Here is a 20,908-nt window from a genome sequence, read left to right on the forward strand (position 1 = left end):
AGAAGGGAATCCAGTGAATATGAGAGAGCACAATGTGTCAGCATGAGAGCATGATCTCAGCAGGCTCGCAGCGCATCTAAGTCACGGCTGTTTCAGGCAACCGAGACACATCGACACTGGAGTACCACCCTTGATTAAATGCTCATTTAAAGAGAGCGATGGGCTTGCCACAAATGCTGTTGAAAGCCGTCGACGCTGCTTACGGTTGGGTCATGGTGGTGTTCTAGTCAAATAATTCTAGATGACCTACTCGATAAATTGGCAGACCACTGCGATACTTGAACCTTTACCAGTTGTTGTCAGCCTTACGAAAGGCTAGTCTTGAAGCATCATGGATATTGATTTTTCGACGTTGTATGATCTGCCTCGAAGCCTGTGGCGAGGGCTGAATGACGATTGTCCTTGCTGGAATAGATGCCAAGAAAGGGGGATTCCCATGGGCATGGACTGATCGACGGCACAGTTTGCAGTGATCATTGTCAGCCCTGCGGCCATTGAAGGTTGCAGCAACAATCTAGAGATTGCCAAATAAGTTTACCCCGAAAGAAATATCAAGAAATTCCCCTGAACCTGCCACAGATTGAGGTCGTGCATCGCGTGCCGGGAAACACGACCAGGGAGAAACAGCGTGCGTCAGCGAGGCTTTCTTCTGAGTGCCTAGTTCAAACATGTCATTATATCTGTCGCTCCAAATGCTAATAGCCCCACACTGGTGAAGATCTATGTACCTCATGCCAAATATGTCCCGTCGTCTCGGCCTCTTTCTAGGATTTGGCACCCTCCACTCCTCTATCTTGACCATCCACAGCAGCGCCAAAGACATCTATTACAACATCCAATCCTCTTCCAAACCATGACAGTAAATACTCTTCCCTCACCCTCTCCTCCTCATGCCCTCCGACCCGGCACTCCCCGCCCTCCCCAGCTCAGCCCCATCCTCCGCCCCCCTCCCCGGAGCCAACACCCCCTCACTCCCACTCCCCCGCCTCCTCGGCTCCTCGAACCTCGTCTCGTCCGAGTCGTCCGCGTCCGCCCCATGAATGCCGCCGCAGCTCTCCATCGTAAACGGACTCGCCGTCGGCCCATCCAAAACCCCCAGCTCCTGCCCCGAAAAGCGCCGCGGCAGAAGCCACGCGCGGATCGGGATCAGCAGCATGATGAACACAGGGAACCCCACCGCGGCCACGGTCTGCGTGATGGCAAACGTGGCCCCGAAGCCCACCAGCTCGATCGCGACAAACTCCCACACCGCCCGCCGCCGGATCTGGTTCAGCGGGTGGTTCGGCGGCGTCAGATTCTTGTCCTTGAGCAGGAACAGGATCTTGAGCGTGATACCGTTGCCCTCGAGCGCCTGCACGCCCATCACGAAGAACAGCCCCGCCAGCACGCCGTGCGGGATGAGGTGCAGCACGACCAGCAGCGGGCCCGTCATCGTACCGAGCGTCAGCAGGCCCTGCGCCAGGTTGGACACGCGCTGCTCCACCACGTGCGAGGCCTTTGTGATGTGCTTCCCGGTGAGCTCGCCCTTCTCGTCGACATCCGCTTCGGACTTGCGCACGGTGAGGGACTCGGTGTGGAAGGGCGCCTGTGGGATGAGGCCGTTGGGAAAGGGCAAACCCAAGATGCCCGCGACGCCGGTTGTCAGGCCCAAGAGGAAGAGGTCCCAGTGGAAACCTGCTGGCTTCCGGAGGGGGAATTCGGTGCCTTGGGCGATGAGTGACGAGACTATTGGGCCAGGTCAGTTGCGGTCTTATTTGATATAGGTGGACAGGGGGCTGTTACCGTTGTGGTCAAACCAGAACAAGATGGTGAGTAATATCGCAAACGGAAGTGCGAGGAATACATCGCCGACGGGGATGTCCCAAAAGTGAACGAGCCAGCCCCGGTCCGCGGTCGGCATGAAGGCGATGCCCGTCGGCAGGACCTCCAAGTCGATCGGCTTCATCCGGCCAATGTGCACAAACCCCGTGAAGAAGATGAGGGTGAGCGGGGTGCCGTAGTCCTTGAGGAAGATGCGCACGTGGTGGTGGAAGAGGCTGCTGCCACCGAGACCGGCGCAGATGTACGCGACCATGAAGACGAGCAGCGAGGCGACGATCGACAGGTAGAATGGCTCGGCATCACCCAGACGCTCGAGGACCTGGATGCCTTTCTGGAGGTAGATGAAGGCGACGTAGAAACCGAAGATGTCGCAGGGGAAGCGGGTCACGTAGCGCAGCCAGTTGCAGGAGTTTGTTATCGCGAGGATCCAGTGGAGGATGAGGGACCATCTGTTGTTTGGTGTCAGTTGGCATCACGGCGAGGGTTCGTACATGGATTACGTACATTCCAATCCAGCACATGAAGGCCAGGTAGTTTACACCCGTGGGCTTCATGATGTCGTACACGGTATAGTTGAAAACGGTGATTGGGCCCGTGACGCCGACGATGACCAGAGGTTGGCAGGCAAACACGGCAAAGACAACGGATCCGAGCACCGAAGCTAGTAAGACCTCATTGACACCGTATGTCGAGCCGGTGCTGGTGAACATGTCGAGGGAGAAGGCCAGGGCTGGGAGGATACTGCGCTCACGTTAGTCTCCATCGCCCTTGAATCCATCTTATAGCAACACAACCACAACGGCTATATCGCGCGTGTTGTTGTGACAAGTAAAAGGCAATCGCTACGAAACTCAGGGGTTTCGCAACAGACAAAAACACGACCTAGCTGGAATACGTACTTTGCAAAATACATGTACACGGTCGCCGGCACGACACGATAATCCCACGCATCGAGCCAGTCGCTGACGTAAAAGGGCGCCCGGCGCCGCAGGTCGTTGACCATGCCGCGAAAGAGCTGGACCTTCCACCATCCAGAGGAACGCCTGCGGCGGTTACTGCTGCCATGCTGGCTTGTGGTTGTCGTCGGCCCGGGGAGTGGCTCGACTGTCTTTTCGTCCGTATTGGGCGCCATTGTAGACTGCCCCAGGCGAGCTTCGCCTTTCCTTCGCCGTCTACGGCTGTGTGTAGATGCGTAAACACCAAATGGAAAATATAAAGAGCAAAAAGGATCAAGAACGATTAACGATGCGCAAGTCGTACCCAACGGGTAATCATGTCGAAAAAGGCACAAATCCCGCCTATGTAGAAAAGTATGTGACGACGTTCGAAGTGTAGAAGTAAACCTGGGCTTGGCTAAGGCCGGCCAGGTGTGGGTGGGTGGTTGTTGTATTTAAGAATTGGTATGGACTGATGGATCTGCCTAGGACAAGGTAGGCCGAGACAAGCACTTCTGAAGCGCACTTGCGTCCGGGGGAGATTTGATGAAGAGGTATCCGTATTTGATCTCAGGGTGGATGCGACTGCGACCTGCCGACATGCAAAGGACCATAAGAAGCACAACAGAACGAGGGCCAAAGGGGGAAAATCCAGTTGCAAGGGCAAAATCGTTGAGAACCTCGCAGGGAAATGATGTGAGCGGGAATACAGGTTCCAGACTTGAGAGTTCAGAAGAGGCAATAGACCAGGCACCCCCAAATGGAGAAAAGAGTCGGCCCCGCCCGATTGGAACTCTGGCAAGGTATGTTTGTTTTTCCCGTCAAAATTGACTCGTCTGGCCCAGCACTGCGGCGGCGGCCTCGCTGTATCTTCTCGTCGAATCAGTGTCGCGATGAGAGCTTCGAAGCCAAACCACCACGGATGCTGTAGAACGAAGGTGAAGAAATGATGACGGCGTCGCAAACCCCAGCGGCCGTCGCCGTCACCGCTTCCCACCACCCCAGAAACACCGAGTCAAGAACCGTCTTAACAAGTTCGCCACGTGCATATGCCGCTGCAGTAATCGTAGATTCCGCACCGCAACCCTCCTCGGAAATGCGACGGCCACAGGTATCTCATTGGCCAATACACAACATCCCCCGCAGGATTCTGCTTGGGCAGAACGTATGTTGACATCCTGACCCCATTTCACCCAATCACCTCTCTTGAATGGTAAGGTGGAGCTCCACTCGGGGCCAAAATGTCTGAGCCGGAGAGAAAGCGAAAGAGAGACTCTTGATAATGAGAACTGCTCACGTCGCAAAGAATCACTCGACATCTCTGTCATTGTTCGTTTGTCAAGAAGCTGGGATTAGACTGGCGCCAGAACAAGATTCGGTCTACGGCCGCAGCAGAATGGCGCCGGCATCCCACGCGATCGGCAAGATCTCAATCTCTGAGAGGAATTTAATAGCCGTCCTTTGCCATCTCTGAAAAAACTCTGAACCGTGCCCTTCCTTAACCCCGAATGACACCACTCAACGCAACACTAATGCGGTCAGTCACACGGCCCCAGACCCTACCATTGACCATTAGATCGATGGTAGAGTTTCCAATGTCGTCTGGTCTCTATCATCATATGAGTTGGTGTCTTGTGGGAGGAACTGGCTCGAGAAGACGTCATTCTTCACGCAAAGGAGTGTACTCGTGGCATAACATGAGGCTTTCAATGTTAAACTTACTTATGCTCTTTGCACCCTTTGACAAACACGTCGATAAAGGTTTATAGCTCGTCCAGTAAGAGGCACTGACCAAATGCTCTTGCTGCGGCTTTTTCCACTGTATACCCTCTCGTTAAATTAGATATGCAACTCCGTGAACATGTCAGCCTGCCTAGAAAGCTGAACAACTGCCCGTACCGTCTTCGACCCCATCCTCTGTGCTAAGGTGAGGTTCGTGCTTGCGCGTCGAAACCACACATTACTGCAAACGTATGCGCCTTGCACTCGAGACTATCATCGACCTTCATCATACCCCTCTGCAGGGGACTTGGTATTTTTGAGAGTCAAGCTGGATGTATCTACATTTCCTACTACAAGTACAAGTGTGAAGTGTTCCCCCGCCTCCCCAATCTACTCCAGCCCGCAATGGTGATGCCTCTACTAGTAACACAGCCGCCGCGAAGGCAGAGTTGAGAGCCCTTTTGTTGTATTCCCCTAGACTAAAGAAAATTGAAAACCACGTCTCGAGTGCCATCCCCTCGTGCTCTCATCATCTCCTCGACCTGTCCTGGCTGTCCTCCAAGCTCTTGAAGGTGGGCGTGGGGCCGACGGGCGGGTTCTCGGGCGGAGAGTCCGTGTTCTCCGTCTCCTGAGGGGGCGGCGGCGGCGCGCTCTTCTGGCCCTGGCCGCCAAAGTACTTCTCAAACTCCTGGTGGTCGCCGAACGGTCTCGGTCCGAGGATGCGGACGAGATCGTCACGGGTGAGCATCTCCTTCTTCAGGAGCTCCTCCGCGACGAGACCGACCTCGTGCTTCTTCTCCGTCAGCAGCTCGCGGCACTGCTTGTACGCCTCCTCCACGATGCGGTGTACCTCGGCGTCGATGGCCTGCGCCGTCGCCTCGGCGAAGGGCTTCTGGAGAGTGTTTGGGTCGTCATCAAAGTGCAGCGGGCCGACCTTCTCCGACATGCCCCACTGGGTGACCATCTTGCGAGCCATCTGGGTGACCTTGCGGAAGTCGTCGCTGGCACCGGTCGTGACGGTTGGGAAGTGCAGCTCCTCAGAGATGCGGCCGCCCAGGGTCATGGCCATACGGTCCATCAGCTGTTGCACTGTCATCAGGTAGGCATCGCCTGAGGGCAGGTACTGGGCGTAACCCAGAGCGCCCTGTCCACGAGGGATGATGGAGACCTTGAGAAGGGGATCGGCGAACTCAAAGTACCAGCCGCAGATGGCGTGGCCGGCCTCGTGGTAGGCGACCGTTCTCTTCTCCTTGGGGTTGAGGACAAGGGACTTGCGCTCGAGACCTCCGATAACACGCTCAATGGCTTGCTCAAAGTGGATCATCTCAACAGACTCGGCATTGGCACGGGCAGCTGTGGCATGTCAGTGAACTGTGAAAACTAACACGGGACTCAGAGAAACATACCAACAAGAGCGGCTTCGTTGACGGCGTTGGCAATGTCAGCGCCAGAGAAGCCGGGGGTGAGAGTCGCCAGACGACCGGTCAAGTGCTCCATCTCCTCCTTGGTAACGATCTTTGCAAGATGCACCTTGAAGATTTCTTGGCGGCCCTTCATTGTCGGGCGGTCAATGTAGATGTGTCTGTCGAAACGGCCAGGACGCATCAGAGCCTTGTCAAGGATATCGGCTCTGTTGGTACCGGCGAGAACGACGACCTGCTCCTGAGTGTTGAAACCGTCCATCTCGGTGAGGATCTGGTTGAGGGTAGCCTCGCGCTCGTCGTTACTGCCGCCCGGGCGGTTGCCGTCCTGTCTCGCGCGACCAATGGCATCGATTTCGTCAATGAAGATGATGCAGGGCGCGTTCTTACGAGCCGTGGCGAAGAGGTCGCGCACTCTGGAAGGACCGACACCGACGAACATCTCGACAAACTCAGAGCCGGAAACGCTGAAGAAGGGAACACCAGACTCGCCTGCCGTGGCCTTGGCAAGAAGCGTCTTACCAGTTCCAGGGGGTCCAGAAAGAATGGCACCACGCGGAATCTTGGCGCCTAACCTCTCGAAGCGCTCTGGGGTCTTCAAGAAGCTGACAAACTCCATAATCTCCGTCTTGGCCTCGTCCATGCCGGCAACATCGTTGAACTTGACCTTGATTGCTGTCTCGTGGTTGAAACGCTTAGCCTTGCTCTTACCGAATCCAAACATCTGGTTGCCTCCACGTCCACCCATTTGCTTCGTGGTGTAGTACAGGAGACCAACCAAGAGGAGGGTCGGACCAAAAGCGTAGACCAAGGGCATGATGCCACCCTCGGTGGCATAGCTCACCGGGATGCGCTCTGCAGGCGGGATACCCAGCTCCCGCTGGGCGTCCTCCAGCTGCTTCTCAAACATTTCGACGGAGCCGATGGAGAAGTAGTACTGCATGTTGGGGTTGACGCCCTCGTTGCCGCCGTACACAGACTGGACACCCTCGCGATTCAGCTCGACACGAACACGGCCAGACGTCTTGATGACCACGAGCTTGTTGACGAGTCCCTTGTCCAGGAAGTTCCTGCGCAACTCCTGCCAAGTGATCTCCTTCTCGGAACCCCACAGCAGAGACTCGAAGAACGGCAGAATCACCGCCCAGACGATGGCAGCGACGACGAGATCGCCAGTGCTGAACATGCCGAAAAGCCACTTATTTTTGCCCGATCCTTCGTTACCGCCCTCGCCCGACTCAGACTTTCGGCCCCGCTCCTCCTTCTGCTTGCTTTCCCAGTGATCCTTCTTCGCCTGATCTATCTCCTTCATTGCTGCCTTCTCCTCCTCACTCATCTTGGTCATCGCTTCGTATTGGGCGCATCTGCTCGTAATCTGTGCTGAGACGCGGATGAGCTTGGCCATTTCGCGAAAGCTTATGTCCTTTTTGCCGTCCTGTAGCGAGTGCAGAATCTCCTTCAATTCCTCGGGGACTCCCAGTAGCCTTATCTCCTCGACGCTCTTCAGGAGGAAGTCCTTCTGGAACCCAGGTAGAGCTGGGTTATAGGCCATAGTCTTCAGCATGACAAGCTCCTCCTCCGTCAGGTACACCCAGTTCTTGGGAAGCGGCCATTCTTTCCGTATAAGCTCCTCCTTGGCCAAGCGAAGCTTTTCGGGGTCGGTCTCCTCTTCTGGCTTCTTTCCTTCCTCGTTCTCCTGCTTAAATTTGTCTGCCTCCTTGTCCAGCTTCTTGTGTTGGTCTGCCTCTGCGTCCTCTTTCTTAGTTTTCTTTTCGTTTTTCTTCTTGGGAGATTCTGGCTTGTTATTTGTTGAATAGAACTGCGATCGGTATGCGGCGAGGGGTGCCTGCGGGGCAAGTCGTGCTATTCTCGACGGCTGGAAACGCATCCGTGTGATCGGGTGCTGCGCAATCCTGACAGCTTGCGCAAGCTGCGCCGACTGGCGCAGGAACCTCGCCATGATTGTGTATGCCTGTAGAGACGAGGCGGAACGACCGGGGCCGAGCTGGATATGTATTTCACCGCGTGCAGCGATGTGCTACCTCATTGAGGCAACTTGGTGGGTGCTGGGTGGTTGTCGGGTTGAGGATGATATCCGGAAGACTTCAAGATGGAAATAATGACACCCGCCGCAGCGTTTTCGGCGATGGTCGAAGAATTCGAGGTGGTGGTGTTGGCGGTTGGCCCAGGGTTTCCGGGATGACTGCGCGATGGCGAAAAGCTACCACCACCATTAGTGATGAGTTCATCTCGCTGCGGGTCCCATCGCCAGTTTTAGCGGCACGTGACTCAAACTCCGTCCCGCCGCCAATTCTGTCGGTTGAGACGGGCTGCTTCCGCCGCAAACTCCGACCCGGACAATGACACTTGCATTCCACCTGGCGTTTTTGGACCGCAGGCATCAGTTGACGTAGTCTAGAGTGTGGAGTGTAGTCTAGAAAGGAAGAATGGACGTCCTGCGCAGGGCTTACACGCAGGCGTCCGTTTGCTGTCAATTGAAACACAATGCACGAATAAGTCGACGAGTAGTTCTGGAAATGAAGGAATTGAGTCTGCTATTGATCTTTCTTGTCAATACTAGACGTATGTCCGCCACTCTATGGCAATATACACGCCGCACAATGGCCGCTGTCCACGGAGGGACCCCACATACAACATATTTTCCGCCTCAGCAGGGCTGATTACTAGTACATACGTTCAAAGTGTCGTTATTTCGTCTCACATGCCCATAAATAGACCAGATTTCCACCATGATATTCCATGCTTCGGTCCCGTGTGGGATTTCTCATCCGTTTTCCATCCTCGCCAGATCCACTGGCATAGAACCGTTCGTGCATCAGCCGACGTTTCCATTCTCCACCGTTGGGTACGCGCCGCCGCTCATCTCAGCCCAGTCCCAATCCAACGTCATGGGAAGCGAAAACAGATCCTGCGGCAAGAGAGGTTGCTGATACGGAGCGCCCATATTCATCGGCGGTGAACGAGGGTTGTGGATTCCGCCAAATCCTGTCATCTCCGCAAAGTTACCAAATTGTGCCTGGTCCGGCATTGGAAACTCCTGTGGCCAGCCTGCCGACGGGAGAGCCGGAGAAGGTTCGCGCATCGAAGTGGTTTGCATAGGACTGAATCCATGCCTGCGACGGTTGGCTTCCCCGTTGAAGTCGGGGGACAACTGTCCATTCGTCGCCGAGTTCGCCGAGTTCGCCGAGGGAGTGACCGTCTGTGGAGTCGGCGTCGTCGCTGACACTGGCCGAGGTGTGTGAGAAGATGCGGCCGGGCTTGATGATACTTTCGGTGCTGCTTCGCTCTTGCGCTTCCGCCGTGACGACTGGTCTTTCTCCGCCTTCTCGATGACGAGCTTCGCAATCCTTTCAAACTCGGAACAAACGCCCAGCATACGGTGAACACCGCCAGTCTCGGCTTCCTGACCAAGCATGGACAAGAAGTTGACCACCAGATTCATCAATCTCGTGTCTGATTTGGCTCTAGGATCCATTGGGTTCTGGAGAATGTTTCCGAAAAGTGTCATTAGTGCGGACACAGGGAAGTAGAGAATGAGCCTGCAATGACTGTTAGTTACTGGATCCAAAGCCTGGTGTATTGGGCTTAAACTCACCAGACACTCGAAGAGTCTCCCTGAGGCATGTACTTTAGCAGGGAAATGGATGCTCGCGCAGCTGCCGTGCACAGCGCTGCGGACGAAAATACGCGTGGGTTCAGGGGTTTCGCGTTGAGCCCCTGGATGGCATAGTTGGACAAGCGACTGGTCCAGTATCCGTGATGTACCGACATACGGTGAATTGTTGTCAAGCAGTTGTAGTACGTCAAATGAAGCATGACAACGTGCAGGATAAGAGGCGTGTGTGACGCCTGAATCTCGTGCTCTGGCCTGAAATCGATTGGAATCCTGTCCTTCCACTCCTCGAGCTCCTGATCCAGCTCTCCGATGGTGTTGAGAAGTTCGCCAGGGGATTGTTTCGTTGCCTTGGTCGAGTACAGGCGAGAGTAGACCTTGCTTTCGATTGTCGCAAACTCGCACATGACTCTGAATAAGTTCATCTTGCCCTTTCCTTCAGCCAAAGGAATGTTGCCGATGTTGTCCTCCGGATCGGCGTCTGGAAGCTCCACGTTCATGTCGTCATCGTCTTGTGCGGGAGGTCGGCCCGCACGAAGGCACAAGTCCTTATCGAGCATATAAGCAATCCAGAAGACTCGCTTGCGTTGCTCAATCTCGATAGGGTTCAGGTTGAAACCGGTTCCCTTCTTGTGCAAACCAATACTGTGGGCGAGACGAATCGCAGTTGCGACAAGGACAAACGTAGGCTGAGGGTTCGGTGTGCCCTGCATGAACAGAGCCATGCCGAGCAGTGCTTGCACACTCAGCAAGTCCGTGTTGCGCATCGTCAGCTCAGCAAATGTTCCGAGGGCATTCTTGATGTAGCCCCATGCCTTCTCGTCCTCTTCCTGCGGCACAAGGTTGCTCATAACGCGCAGGCGATGGGCAAACGCCAGGGCGCAGTTCAAGCTCGCCCACCATCCGGTGCCCTCGTAAGGGTCGTCAGAATATTGCCGCTCGACCAGATGCATGAAGGTGGGTTGATGGAACAAGGGGAACATGCAGTTGAAGTTCTCAAAGTAATCCTTCAGCAGGGACAAAGCCTCGTGTTTCGGGGGCAGCGGTCGGAAGATTGGTCGACGGAACAGGTCGCTGAAAACCTCTGGCTTCCAGGCAGTCCACTTGTGGTCATCAATCGATACCTCGGAAATCATCTGCTGGAATGAATTGTCTCCCGTCTTCTCATGGACCCACTGAATACCCTTGGGGGAGAAGATGGAGAAGCCGGAGGAGGATCCGATGTATCGGGTCTCACCACTTTGGTTTGTGACCAAGGAGCACATCATCTCGGACAAAGCCTCGACCTCTTCCTCGCTCTTCTCGGGCTCTTCGGGATGCACAGATTTGCGCCTCTCGCCCTCTTTAGGTTCCTTGTGGGAGTCTTTCGTCGGTTCAGGAGAGGTAATGGCGCTTTGGGGAGTTGATTCATTCTCGTTCTGTCCCGAAGTTGCCTGAGATGGTGAAGTCGGGTTGGAAGCAACCTGAGAAGCTTGCCTCGACTGCTGATGTTTTTCGGCCAGGCGCTTCTCTAGAGTGCCGAGATCGGTTTCGCCGTTATCGTCCTCGCCGAGTAGACCTGTACAGCCAGTCAGATAAGGCCGGTCTCCTCGTGGGGAGCGGAATACAAACCTGAGAGTCGCAACAAGTTTTCCATACGGCCTAGACGGTTCTCCAGTCCTTCGATGTACTTTGCTCTGCTCTCGTGTCAGTCGGGCAACCCAAAGAGCCTGGACCGCGCGGCTGCACATACCCTTTTGGCGGGTTGCGCTTCTTCTCAACCTGAGTGAAGACACAGTCTGTCTTGTAGTTTATGCAATGGCTACATGCGGGTAGCTTGCCGTCGCACTTGATCTTCTTCTTTCGGCACATATCACAGGCCTGCGGGACATTACATGAGCACGTTTTCTACGACTGCACAGATTCAATGGCCGGGCAAGGACCACCGCAGGGTGCTTACTCTGGCAATTCTCCTCCTCTTGGCCTCGTTCGCATCGTCAAGTAGCGTAGATGGGTCGCCGAACATATGCGCCGCTAGGTCAGGCGGCATGTGCTGAACGGGAAGGCCATCAGGAGTATAAGCTCCAAAGATCTGGGGCGGTTGGTTCATCAATGGGGGCGGGTGCCCCATGTGAGGCATCTGGAAGCCCATGTGGTCCATGGTGGGCAAGTTTTGGTGGACAAGCTAGAATTCGCAATCGGGCGTCGCAACGGCACGGTCGGATCGGAAATACGGTGGTCGTCAAGCCTGGGGAAGCTGATGGAGGGCGTGATAGTCGTTGAAAGCGACGGTGGTTACCCAATCTCTCGAGCGCAACCAAGCTGGAGGTTGTTATCAAAGGGCGCGGAGGAGGGGAACAGCGGGACGGAAAAGACGAAGGGGCGTAAAAGTTGAGGAACCCGTCTCGGTATTTGCAAGCAGGTAGCGCGAGAATAGCGTAGCGGCGGGCGAAGCTCTTTGTAATTCGCTCGGTAAGCTGGTGGCTGAGTCGACAGGAAGCTAAGGCCGAGGTGGATCAGAAGCCCTGGAATTAAGTAAACCAAGGAGTGAGGATCGCGGCTGGCGGCACGACAAGCGATAGCGGGTTGCAGTTGCAATAGAAGTAGCGGTGCGGGATCAGCTAACGAGCGAAACTCCGATGCTGCTTCGCTGAGAATCCCGGTCTAGCCTGCGGTCGGTGGAGAAGGTGTCGTCGAGCAGAAGGTCGTCCACGTAGACGCCAAGGTAGGCAGGTGAATGGTACCTTAGCTAAAACAGAGGCGACAGGCGGGCGCGTGGGATTTGGCAGCTATGTGTCGGTTTATTCGTGATGCGTGTTTGTCGAGCGGTTTCGCTTCGTATGGAGGCCGTAAAACATCAAGTGGGTGGCTGCTGTCCGTTGGCCTTTCTTTCGTGTACTGCGTATGGGAGCAGTGGAACAAGCGGCGGGGAGGGAGGGGTATCACGTTCGGACGCCTGGGAGGAAATCGAATCGAAAAATGAAGAGTTAGCAGGACGAGGGGTGGGAGAAGAGAGAAGAGGAAAAGGTAAGTGCGAGCAGGAAATGATGGGACGGAAGGAGTAAAAAGCGAAGCAGTGTGGAATCGAGCATGGCAGTATCACATAACGACAAGCTGCTGCTCCTCCTCCTGGTGGACAGGTTGGGGGGCGAAAGGCGTTACAGAGTTGCAGAGAGGTCCGTCAGTGTGCTTGCAGTGAGCGTGGAGTGGCATTGGTCAGCGGGGCGTAGCTGACGGGGGGGCACTTGTCTTGCCTGCGTCTCGCTGCCCTCCCGTCTCCTGCTGGGCACCTGGACTCCTGAGTCCTACAGTGCCGCATAGGTCGCTGTGGACGTCCATTCAGTGTCGTGCCTGCCTTCGCCCAGGAGGGGGCTTGGGCACTGGCTGCCAGCGGAGAACTGAGGAGTGACGGGAGCCCCTCGCGTACCGCAGTTACTTGCAGGCACTGGGCCTCACTTCCATCACAGGCTGCTGGGCTTTGGTCCGGCCCGGAGGACTGGAGGGGGAGGGGGAGGGGGGCTCCACAAGGGGAACGACAAGGATGCCCGGAATGGCAGGATGCACTTACGGCAAGGCAGGAAAGACAGGGTACGACCACCTTGCGATAAGTACACGATGCGATACGTACCCGGCATTCGAGACTGTCAAACAGGACAGGCAAGAAGACTGATACAACCTACCTACCTGCCTACGGATACCCATCACCGGTATTCGTACCCATCCAGCAATGGCCCTTTGATGGAACTTCAGAGACCAAGGCAGCGGTAACCACGACTCACTGCAGATCCAATGACGGTATCACTTCGCTTCTTCCTGCTCTGTACGAGTCCTCAGCTGGAGTGACCTCGCCTTGACTTCGACACGCTCAACATCATTCAGACTCATCGACGAACCAGACAACGGGGGCGTGCCGGCGTGGATCAGGGCAACCACCAATCGCCGCATCTATCCCGCGAGTTTCTGGTCTTTGCCACGTTTCCCTCTCTCTGCCAATCCCAACACCCGTCTTCGAGCTATTCTGGGTTGCTGCTTCAGCTCAGCTGCCGCCGTACTCCAACACGCTGGAACGATCCCGCCGCCACACACACACAACAATACACTCCGGCAGCTGGATTGGCGTATTAGCAAAACTTGTCCCGCATCCCACTGGCTACTGCATCTCTCGACGGAAGCTGTAAATAGCAGCTCCTCCATTCTATGTCTTCCATCGCCATCTCGTCCCATCTCTAAGCTTGTCTCCCGTTGGTTCAAGCGAGCTCACGAATCATGGGGCGGCACTTGGACGACGTCGCAAACCAGCCATGCGAGAAAACCAGACAGTGAGATCATGGATCTAGATCCAGTCAGGGGGTTTCCACGACAAGAACCGCATTGCCAAACCCTGATGCTTTCGACCCCATGGCTTTCTCTGCCCGCTATGCTACCATGCTTCCGCGGGCTCCCTCCCCCCTCTTTGACACCTCGTTCTCCCCAACGGCACTGCTTTACCTCCAGCTCAGAGTTCCAACCCTCTTCATATCGGGTTTTTTTCCCTTCTGTCTCACTTTTCTCCCCTTCAACCTTGTCTTGACCCTCACCCCTCACACCCCAGTCACTCTCTCTGTCAGTCTGCGACCCTGGCGCGGCAGAACGTGAGAACAACTGCCCCGCGACGAATCACATCATCCCCGTCAGCTTGACAGCCCCCATCCGGAGCCCGTGCGGCGCTTCCTGCAGTCAGTCACTCCCCTTACATGCTGTCTCGCGCGCGCGCAAATGAAGGTCGCCTTTTTCTCGACTGTTAGAACCATCGTACTCGACTCAAGAATACGGGACGGAACCGCTTATCACAGCAAAGTCCTCGGCATCATCCAGCCAACCGCGCGCCATGCCACAATGTTCAACAAGCTCCGGCTCCATTTCCTCTTTGGACGAAACTTCGGTGCTCGGGCTTAGCACGCTGAGTTCGGGATGACCCAAAGACAAGGGTTGCTTGATGTGACAGGCAGAGCAACGCACGGTGGGAGCAGCGAGTAAGTGGCATAGACCTGAACCGTCTTATGCCTTGCAACAGCTCTTTCCCGGCTCGTGCCTCCATTCTCAAAAGGCTGCTTGGGTTCGCCGCGCCCCAGCAATAAATTTGCCTTTATCCCACATGAAGCTATGGTAACAGCTTATTAGCACTTACTTCTCGCTTCATCACCATGTTTGCATCTCGATATCGAAAGCGAGGCGAGGCAAATCAGGGTCAACACCTTAATAAACTGGGGGTTTCATCTCCTTGATCCGAGTCTACCGGCGACTGCTATCTAGGGGTCTCACAAACTCCACTGTCCACATCCCGTCCGTTCCCCCCCCCATGAACGAGGGGTAAAGATATCGGCTCGTCAAGTGGAGCCTCGCATGTGGTGAAGATGCAGCGAGAATCGGTTCCTGACAAGGTCCTATCCCAATGGACAAGTCAGGGCGTAATCCAGAACGACGAAAGATTCAGGTGGTTCTCGCCTCTTCGCTCGTTCGCCTCAGCAAGTTCCTCCGTCTGCTCAACTGATTGCGCCGAGGTCCGCGACATGCAAAGCTTCTCGAAGGCAATCTGAGCAGGGCTGGCCCCTAGACGGAACAACACGCCATCGATGCCGTGGTTCAAGCCTCATCGGACGGCCATTATGGACGTCGCAAAACAGCAAGGTGGGGGCTGGGGGCCCCGACGAGTTCGCAACACACACATGGTATCCGCCCAAGAGGTTCTTGCACTTTGTCCTGCCCGTCATGCTGCCGCCGCTTCTGCTGTTGCTGCTGCGGGTCTCCTTTAAGCTCTGGCCGGATGCACAGACTATGTATGTGAGGCAGCGGGAAGATCTGTCTTTCAAGTCAGGTCTCGTGTACGGTATCAGACTAAGTACTCCCCGGTACGTCGACCGAGCTTCCCAAATCACGGCGAACGCCGCTCTCAATCTCGTCGTCGGCCTCCGGAAACTTCAACAACCACAACTGTCCAAAGCAGACTCAGTTGTGAGCGAGAAGCAACCTCGGCGCTTCCAGACGAATGTCATTTGATCCAGCTCATCCGTTCCCAGTTCACACGCCTCCAGCCAGCCCTGAGAACGAAAAGAAAGATGTTTCATCCCGTGTTCAGATGGGACGGTAAACACCGATAAACACCTGATAGATGAGACACCCGCCAACGCACAACGAGCTCATTGATATCCACAGGGGGGCCGAATGAGGACGAGGCACCATCGCACTCTCTTTCACAATAACCAGAGCGACTCCGGTTGAACCTGCAGTAGGTAGCACCAGACATGGAGAATTTGTCATGCAGGGTCCAAGCACGTTCGGAACCACACATCTTTCTTCACCACCTCTCCATTCTCCCGTTTCACATCTGTCTCAAGAAACCTCACCCTCACCACCCACCTCCAGGAAAATTTCTGGCACGCACTCAAGTTCAACCACCCGCATCCCACCGCCAATGCCGTCCTTCCGCTCCGCCCCTTTGCCTAGAACCCCCGACACGGCCAAGGAAAGACTCTTGGTTGCGCCTTCCCAACGTCTCCACACCGCACGCAGCAGCAGCAGCAGCAGCCGCAGAAGAAGAACGGGAAAGATGTCCCGAATGCGCGCATCCCCTGGATCTCCCTCGCTTTCCCCCACGAACTAACGCGTCTTCGCCTCCGCCCGTTGGTGTAGCAGGTTACGAAAATCACGAGTGCAAGCGAGGGATTGCCGCAACCCACGTCGTTTCCCGCAAAAGGAGGCAGCCCGCTTACCTCACTAGCAACGTGAAAGTGTATGACGGCTACATGCCCTCTCTTTCTGTTTTCCTATGCGAGAAACTATTCTGAGGGTACCCACCGCCGCTCATCCGCGCTTCCGGTCTCTTCCCCTGTGAACATCATTCCATCCACCCGAACCATATCAGACGGGTCCTCTGGTCCTTGCTATAGGACTTAAAGGACCCGCCAGGTCTATGTTATGCGGCGATTGGGCACTGCCACACACACACACACACAAACAAGAGACTGGTCGTCACTGACTTTGACAAGACCTGGACTAATTAGCCCGGCAAATGTAGACAAGCTTTCGTCACATGGGACCACGGGAACCAGACAAGTTGGGTTGCGCATGAACAAAGCAGGACGTTATTCGTAGCAGGGTAGATATCAGAAGACTTTTCTTGTCGTCTCCCCTCGTCGGGACGAAAAAGGGAGCATGAGGCAACGATCGTCACCTCCCGTATCCCCCCCTACCAGACCAACTTTTGTGAGAAAGAATCTACATACAGGCAAAGAAAGCGCTTTGCCCAACCCAAAAGTCCTCAATGACTCCCACAAAACCCCTGGACCGAACCGTCGCAGATGTTCCATAACTGCGGGCAGCCCAGTCTTGAGAAATAAGAAGCCGCGCAAAAAAGTTTGTGAACCTGACCCTCTCTCTCTCGTCAGGATCCTTGTTCGCCCCCGGCAAACGCGAGGGGACTCATACCAGACAGACATGACTTTCTGCCTGCCTGCCTGCCTGCCTGCCCTCCCCCTCCAACAATAGAACGCCAATCCCATATGCTGTCGTAGCCGAAAACAGAATTTTTCGAAGGGATAAACCAAGACAGTGAGTGTAAAGAAAACAAAAGAGGTGACCTCCCTCGACTAGGTACTAAGAATTATCTTTGTATAAAAGATGTGTGAGAATGTACAGTACGCTTCAAAGGTACGTCGAGCCAGCACGAGCCGGCTTCGGTGAAGGAGAAAAAGGAGAAAGGAAAAAGGTGATTCGGAGTCCAGGCCGTGAGGGACGAGTGCGTTTTCACATGTCCTCTTGGAACCTGGACACGGAGCCCCGAGACCCCCGTGACCCGTCCTGCGAATTCAAGGTCCGTCCAATGGGGTCTCGTGGCGGCGAAAGGGTTGAGTCAGGCGGTGCCGGAAACGGAGCCGACTCCGTCACCGGCGTCCGGGCCGGACCCGGCTGCATGGTGATGACGCCGCTAACGGGTCTCATCGGCGAGCCGAGTGCAAGTCGTGTTTGGCCCGCGCCGCCGGGTTCGAAAAACGCTTGAGAGTCGCGGTAGTAGACGGATTCGTCGTCGTTGGCGGTTGCGCCTCCAGCGGCTTCGCGCGGGTCCGTGTAGCCATCACCTCCGGCCTGGAGGACCGACGGCAGCTTCCTGCCTGCGACCCTCACAAAGCCCCTCTCGCCGCTTTCGGAAGGTTCGCTAGCTCTTCTTGAGTGCGGTTTAGCCGCGGCGGCTGCACCGCCAACCGTGGCCGAGCCGAACGTCACGGCCCTTTGTGTCATCCCGGGACGGCTGCCGCTGTCGGGCCCACCTGAGCCGGTGAGGATTCCCCGGGCGGCCTTTGCGCTGACCTCGCTAAGTCGGAGTCGTCCACCAGAGCGCTTCTTCCATCGCAAGGCAAGAAAAGCGAGAAGCACTAGAAACGCCACGCCTGCTACGCTTCCCACTACGCTGCCCACAACGGTGCCGGTTGATGGTGCCGAATCGTCGCCGCTAGAATTGCCCGGGGTGGATGTTGACGTGGGTGATGCTGAAATGCCGCCCCCGATGCCGCCTACGCCGCCGTCGCTCCCATCTCCTCCAGCTGTCGTTTCGGCGGAACCTGTCGATGTGCTCGTGGCAAAAGTATTGGTGGTGCTGAGGCTGCCAGTGGCGGTGGTAGTTGAACCAGAAGATGAATCGGAAGTCGATGAAATGGATGAAAACACTGAAGATGTTACGCTCGTCGAACCGGACGAAAACAGGCTTGTTGAACTGGTTGCGGTAAGGACTGATGTAGAAGATGAATTTGTTGACGTAAGGAATGCTACAGGGATCGGTCAGTCGTCGCAGTCACGGTGGAACGAGGGAGGAAGGCTCACGAATTGTTGAGTTAGAAGGAGCACTCAACGAGGAATAAGCTGACGGCGCCGCAGACGATGCCGGTACTGAGGATAAAGGATTGGACGTCAAGGGAATATCCTGACTTGTGGAAGAGCCCGCTGGCGATGGTGTCGTCGAGGAGGTCGTCGCCGGGGGAGTCGACAGGGATGAGTCGCTCGAGGAGGTCGTAGTTTCGGAGGAGGTGATGTCTGTAGAAGTCTCGGTGGTGGACACAGCTGCGATGGACAGGCCTAGGTCAGCACTGGCGCTGGCGCTGGGCGACGTGTCGGCATCCACGGTGGCGGGAGGAGCGTAGTGAGTCTGAACTTCGATGGGGGCGCCGGAGGCATCGACTACTTGAACGATGGAGACGGTCTGGACGACGACTTTGCGAGAGGAGGAGGAGCTGCTGGATGCGGACTCGGGAGTGGGGCTGTTGTCGGCTTCGTCTGTGTCTGTCTGGCGGCGGTGGTGCTGGTGAGGAATCGCATTCTCGTGTGAGGCGGCGCGCTTGTTGTGTAAATGGTAATGATTGTGATGGTATGAGCGGGCCTGAGGGAGTGAAGACCCGCGCAGTGATTTAGTCATGGTTGTGGATTTGGGGTGGCGTGGGCAGTAGGCTGAGCTACTGCCCGGTCTGGTTGGCGGAGGTGTCGTTTGTTCCCGAGAGGGAGGCGAATGTCGAGCTGGCTAAGCCGAGCGGAGCGAGAGAAATATAAAGATAGAACGGGCGGATCAAAAGCCCCGTAACGAGTGTGGTGGTTGGTGTTGAGCGAGTGTGGTGTGCGTGTGAGCTGTATGGACGAGACGTGTCGATCTATTCAGATTCCATGCTTGATTTACTGCTGTTCATGACCGTTGGAGTCGATGTCGATGAATTGCATCGTCTGGTGCGTGTAGCTTGGTGGTGGTGGTGCGCTGGTGGTGGTGGGTGTCCGTCCTGCAGCGGGCCGCGAGCGAATGAGTGGCCGGTGGCAGAAACGGAACAGAACAGCAACAGTGAGGAAGGAAGCCAGAAAAACCCCCCCTCTTTCTCAGTCAAAAAAAAAAATGAAGGACGCCTCGTGGTTCGTTCAGCCGTTTCTCGTTGTCCGCGTGCTCGATGCTGTGTCCTTGATCTGTCTCCCTTGCATCTGCCAGTTCTCATGGCCGATGTTCAGGTTGATGGCATGGCGGCAGCGCGGTGGCAAGAGGGGAAAAGAGGAAAGGAAAGAAGAGATGAAGCGAGGGACTCGGGTGCCTATGGGGGGGACGGTGGAGGTCGAGGCTCAACGATAATAATAAGCATCGGGGGCCGGAAAGTGAAGAGAGGAAAAAATCTGAGAATGAGCGCAGGAAACAAAGCGTGGAAGCAGCAAGCAAGCAAGCAAGCGCTTGATTGTGTGTGTGCAGTGCCATCCATCTCTCTCTCTGTCCACCCAGTGCTACTGCTTGGCTTCCCAACACCAGTCGGGGGCCACATGCAGTCACTCTCGCAGGAGTGGTAGATTTCGATAATCTCGCTTGATATGGGCGGGTGGCTGCTAGCTGGAGGACATCGCGCCCCATTGGCCAACCAGAGGGCCCCAAAGTTGCAATGAGCAGTTCCACTGTCCACTATCACGGGGAACCAGGACATGGACCAGGGCCAGGGCCAGGACCAGGACCGGGGGAGAGGAAGAGGGAGAGGGAGAGCCAGTGTCCAACTCATTGTGTTGTGCCTGCCTGCCCGCCCGCCCGTGCTCACCTGCCAGCCAGGGCGGGCACCCGGGGCAGGGACGACGACACCACACTGCACTTCAGGAACAGAGGCGTCGGGTACCTTGCTGAAAACCTGCCTGTGGCTGCAGGTACGTACGGCACACGGCACACGGCACAACCGACTTTCACAAGGGATGAATGAGATGGGCATCGTGAGTGTGTATTCGTTGATCTAGCTGACTGGCCAGTTCAGTACTCGCAAGCCAAACGACTGGATATCAGAAGAGAACCAACATCGCCTAAGGTACTGGGGCCGGACCACCTTGTTCTGGGTCAAGGCCGATATGGGATGAGATGAGATGGATGGGACGAAAGTCTGATTGATTGCCTCTCACTGCTCAGTATCCGTACTTACCTTAGGTGGTCACCCACGGCAGTGACTACGAATAATTTATAAACGACTGGCCAGCGCGCTGTCGTGTAGCTTTATTTGGCTGCAGGCCCGTGTGCAGACGCTGCCCTTCTCTGCGCGTCAATTGGCGCCGTTGGTTTCGCCCAGGAGATCATGGCGGCACCTGCTCCAACTCCAAGAATGGACCGCGTGTCCCAGTGACGAACCCATTTACTATGCAGCACACTAAAAAGCTCATGACGGGTCAGGACCCAATTCGACACGATCTGGACTCGACCGACGACACCCCGAACCGTCAACGGCTCTGTAGCGCCATTCCTCATCGAGCAGCCCCTCAAGATTCCACCGCGGCTTCCCTTTTGGAAAGTGCAGTGAATCTTGCCTTCCTACGGATTCTTCGTACAGAGCCACTGCCAAAAACACGAGCCAACCACTTGCCATCTGGGGGGG

The 20,908-nt window shown here is 55.8% G+C and overlaps 4 protein-coding genes across 4 annotated transcripts; all 4 read right to left on the reverse strand.

Moving 5' to 3' along the window:
* Positions 1 to 874: 874 nt before the first annotated feature.
* GCG54_00001619 (putative transporter) lies at positions 875 to 2,953 on the reverse strand (the record flags this gene model as incomplete). Its single annotated transcript, XM_045401733.1, has 4 exons — positions 875 to 1,725; positions 1,783 to 2,270; positions 2,326 to 2,562; positions 2,721 to 2,953. 4 exons carry the CDS (start codon positions 2,951 to 2,953, stop codon positions 875 to 877), a joined length of 1,809 nt encoding a protein of 602 aa, XP_045270462.1.
* Positions 2,954 to 5,007: 2,054 nt separating this feature from the next.
* GCG54_00001620 (Mitochondrial respiratory chain complexes assembly protein YTA12) lies at positions 5,008 to 7,859 on the reverse strand (the record flags this gene model as incomplete). Its single annotated transcript, XM_045401734.1, has 2 exons — positions 5,008 to 5,831; positions 5,885 to 7,859. 2 exons carry the CDS (start codon positions 7,857 to 7,859, stop codon positions 5,008 to 5,010), a joined length of 2,799 nt encoding a protein of 932 aa, XP_045270463.1.
* An 876-nt stretch (positions 7,860 to 8,735) lies between these two features.
* Positions 8,736 to 11,673, reverse strand: GCG54_00001621 (Fusaridione A cluster transcription factor fsdR; the record flags this gene model as incomplete). The annotated part of the gene is made up of 5 exons (XM_045401735.1): positions 8,736 to 9,459; positions 9,516 to 11,091; positions 11,145 to 11,209; positions 11,266 to 11,393; positions 11,473 to 11,673. The coding sequence occupies 5 exons, from the start codon at positions 11,671 to 11,673 to the stop codon at positions 8,736 to 8,738; spliced, it is 2,694 nt and encodes an 897-aa protein (XP_045270464.1).
* A 5,621-nt stretch (positions 11,674 to 17,294) lies between these two features.
* Positions 17,295 to 18,954, reverse strand: GCG54_00001622 (uncharacterized protein; the record flags this gene model as incomplete). Its single annotated transcript, XM_045401736.1, has 2 exons — positions 17,295 to 18,310; positions 18,366 to 18,954. The coding sequence occupies 2 exons, from the start codon at positions 18,952 to 18,954 to the stop codon at positions 17,295 to 17,297; spliced, it is 1,605 nt and encodes a 534-aa protein (XP_045270465.1).
* Positions 18,955 to 20,908: the final 1,954 nt, after the last annotated feature.

The sequence above is a fragment of the Colletotrichum gloeosporioides genome (genome assembly GCF_011800055.1).
Source record: "Colletotrichum gloeosporioides strain Lc1 chromosome Unknown consensus_7, whole genome shotgun sequence".
Taxonomy (NCBI): domain Eukaryota; kingdom Fungi; phylum Ascomycota; class Sordariomycetes; order Glomerellales; family Glomerellaceae; genus Colletotrichum; species Colletotrichum gloeosporioides.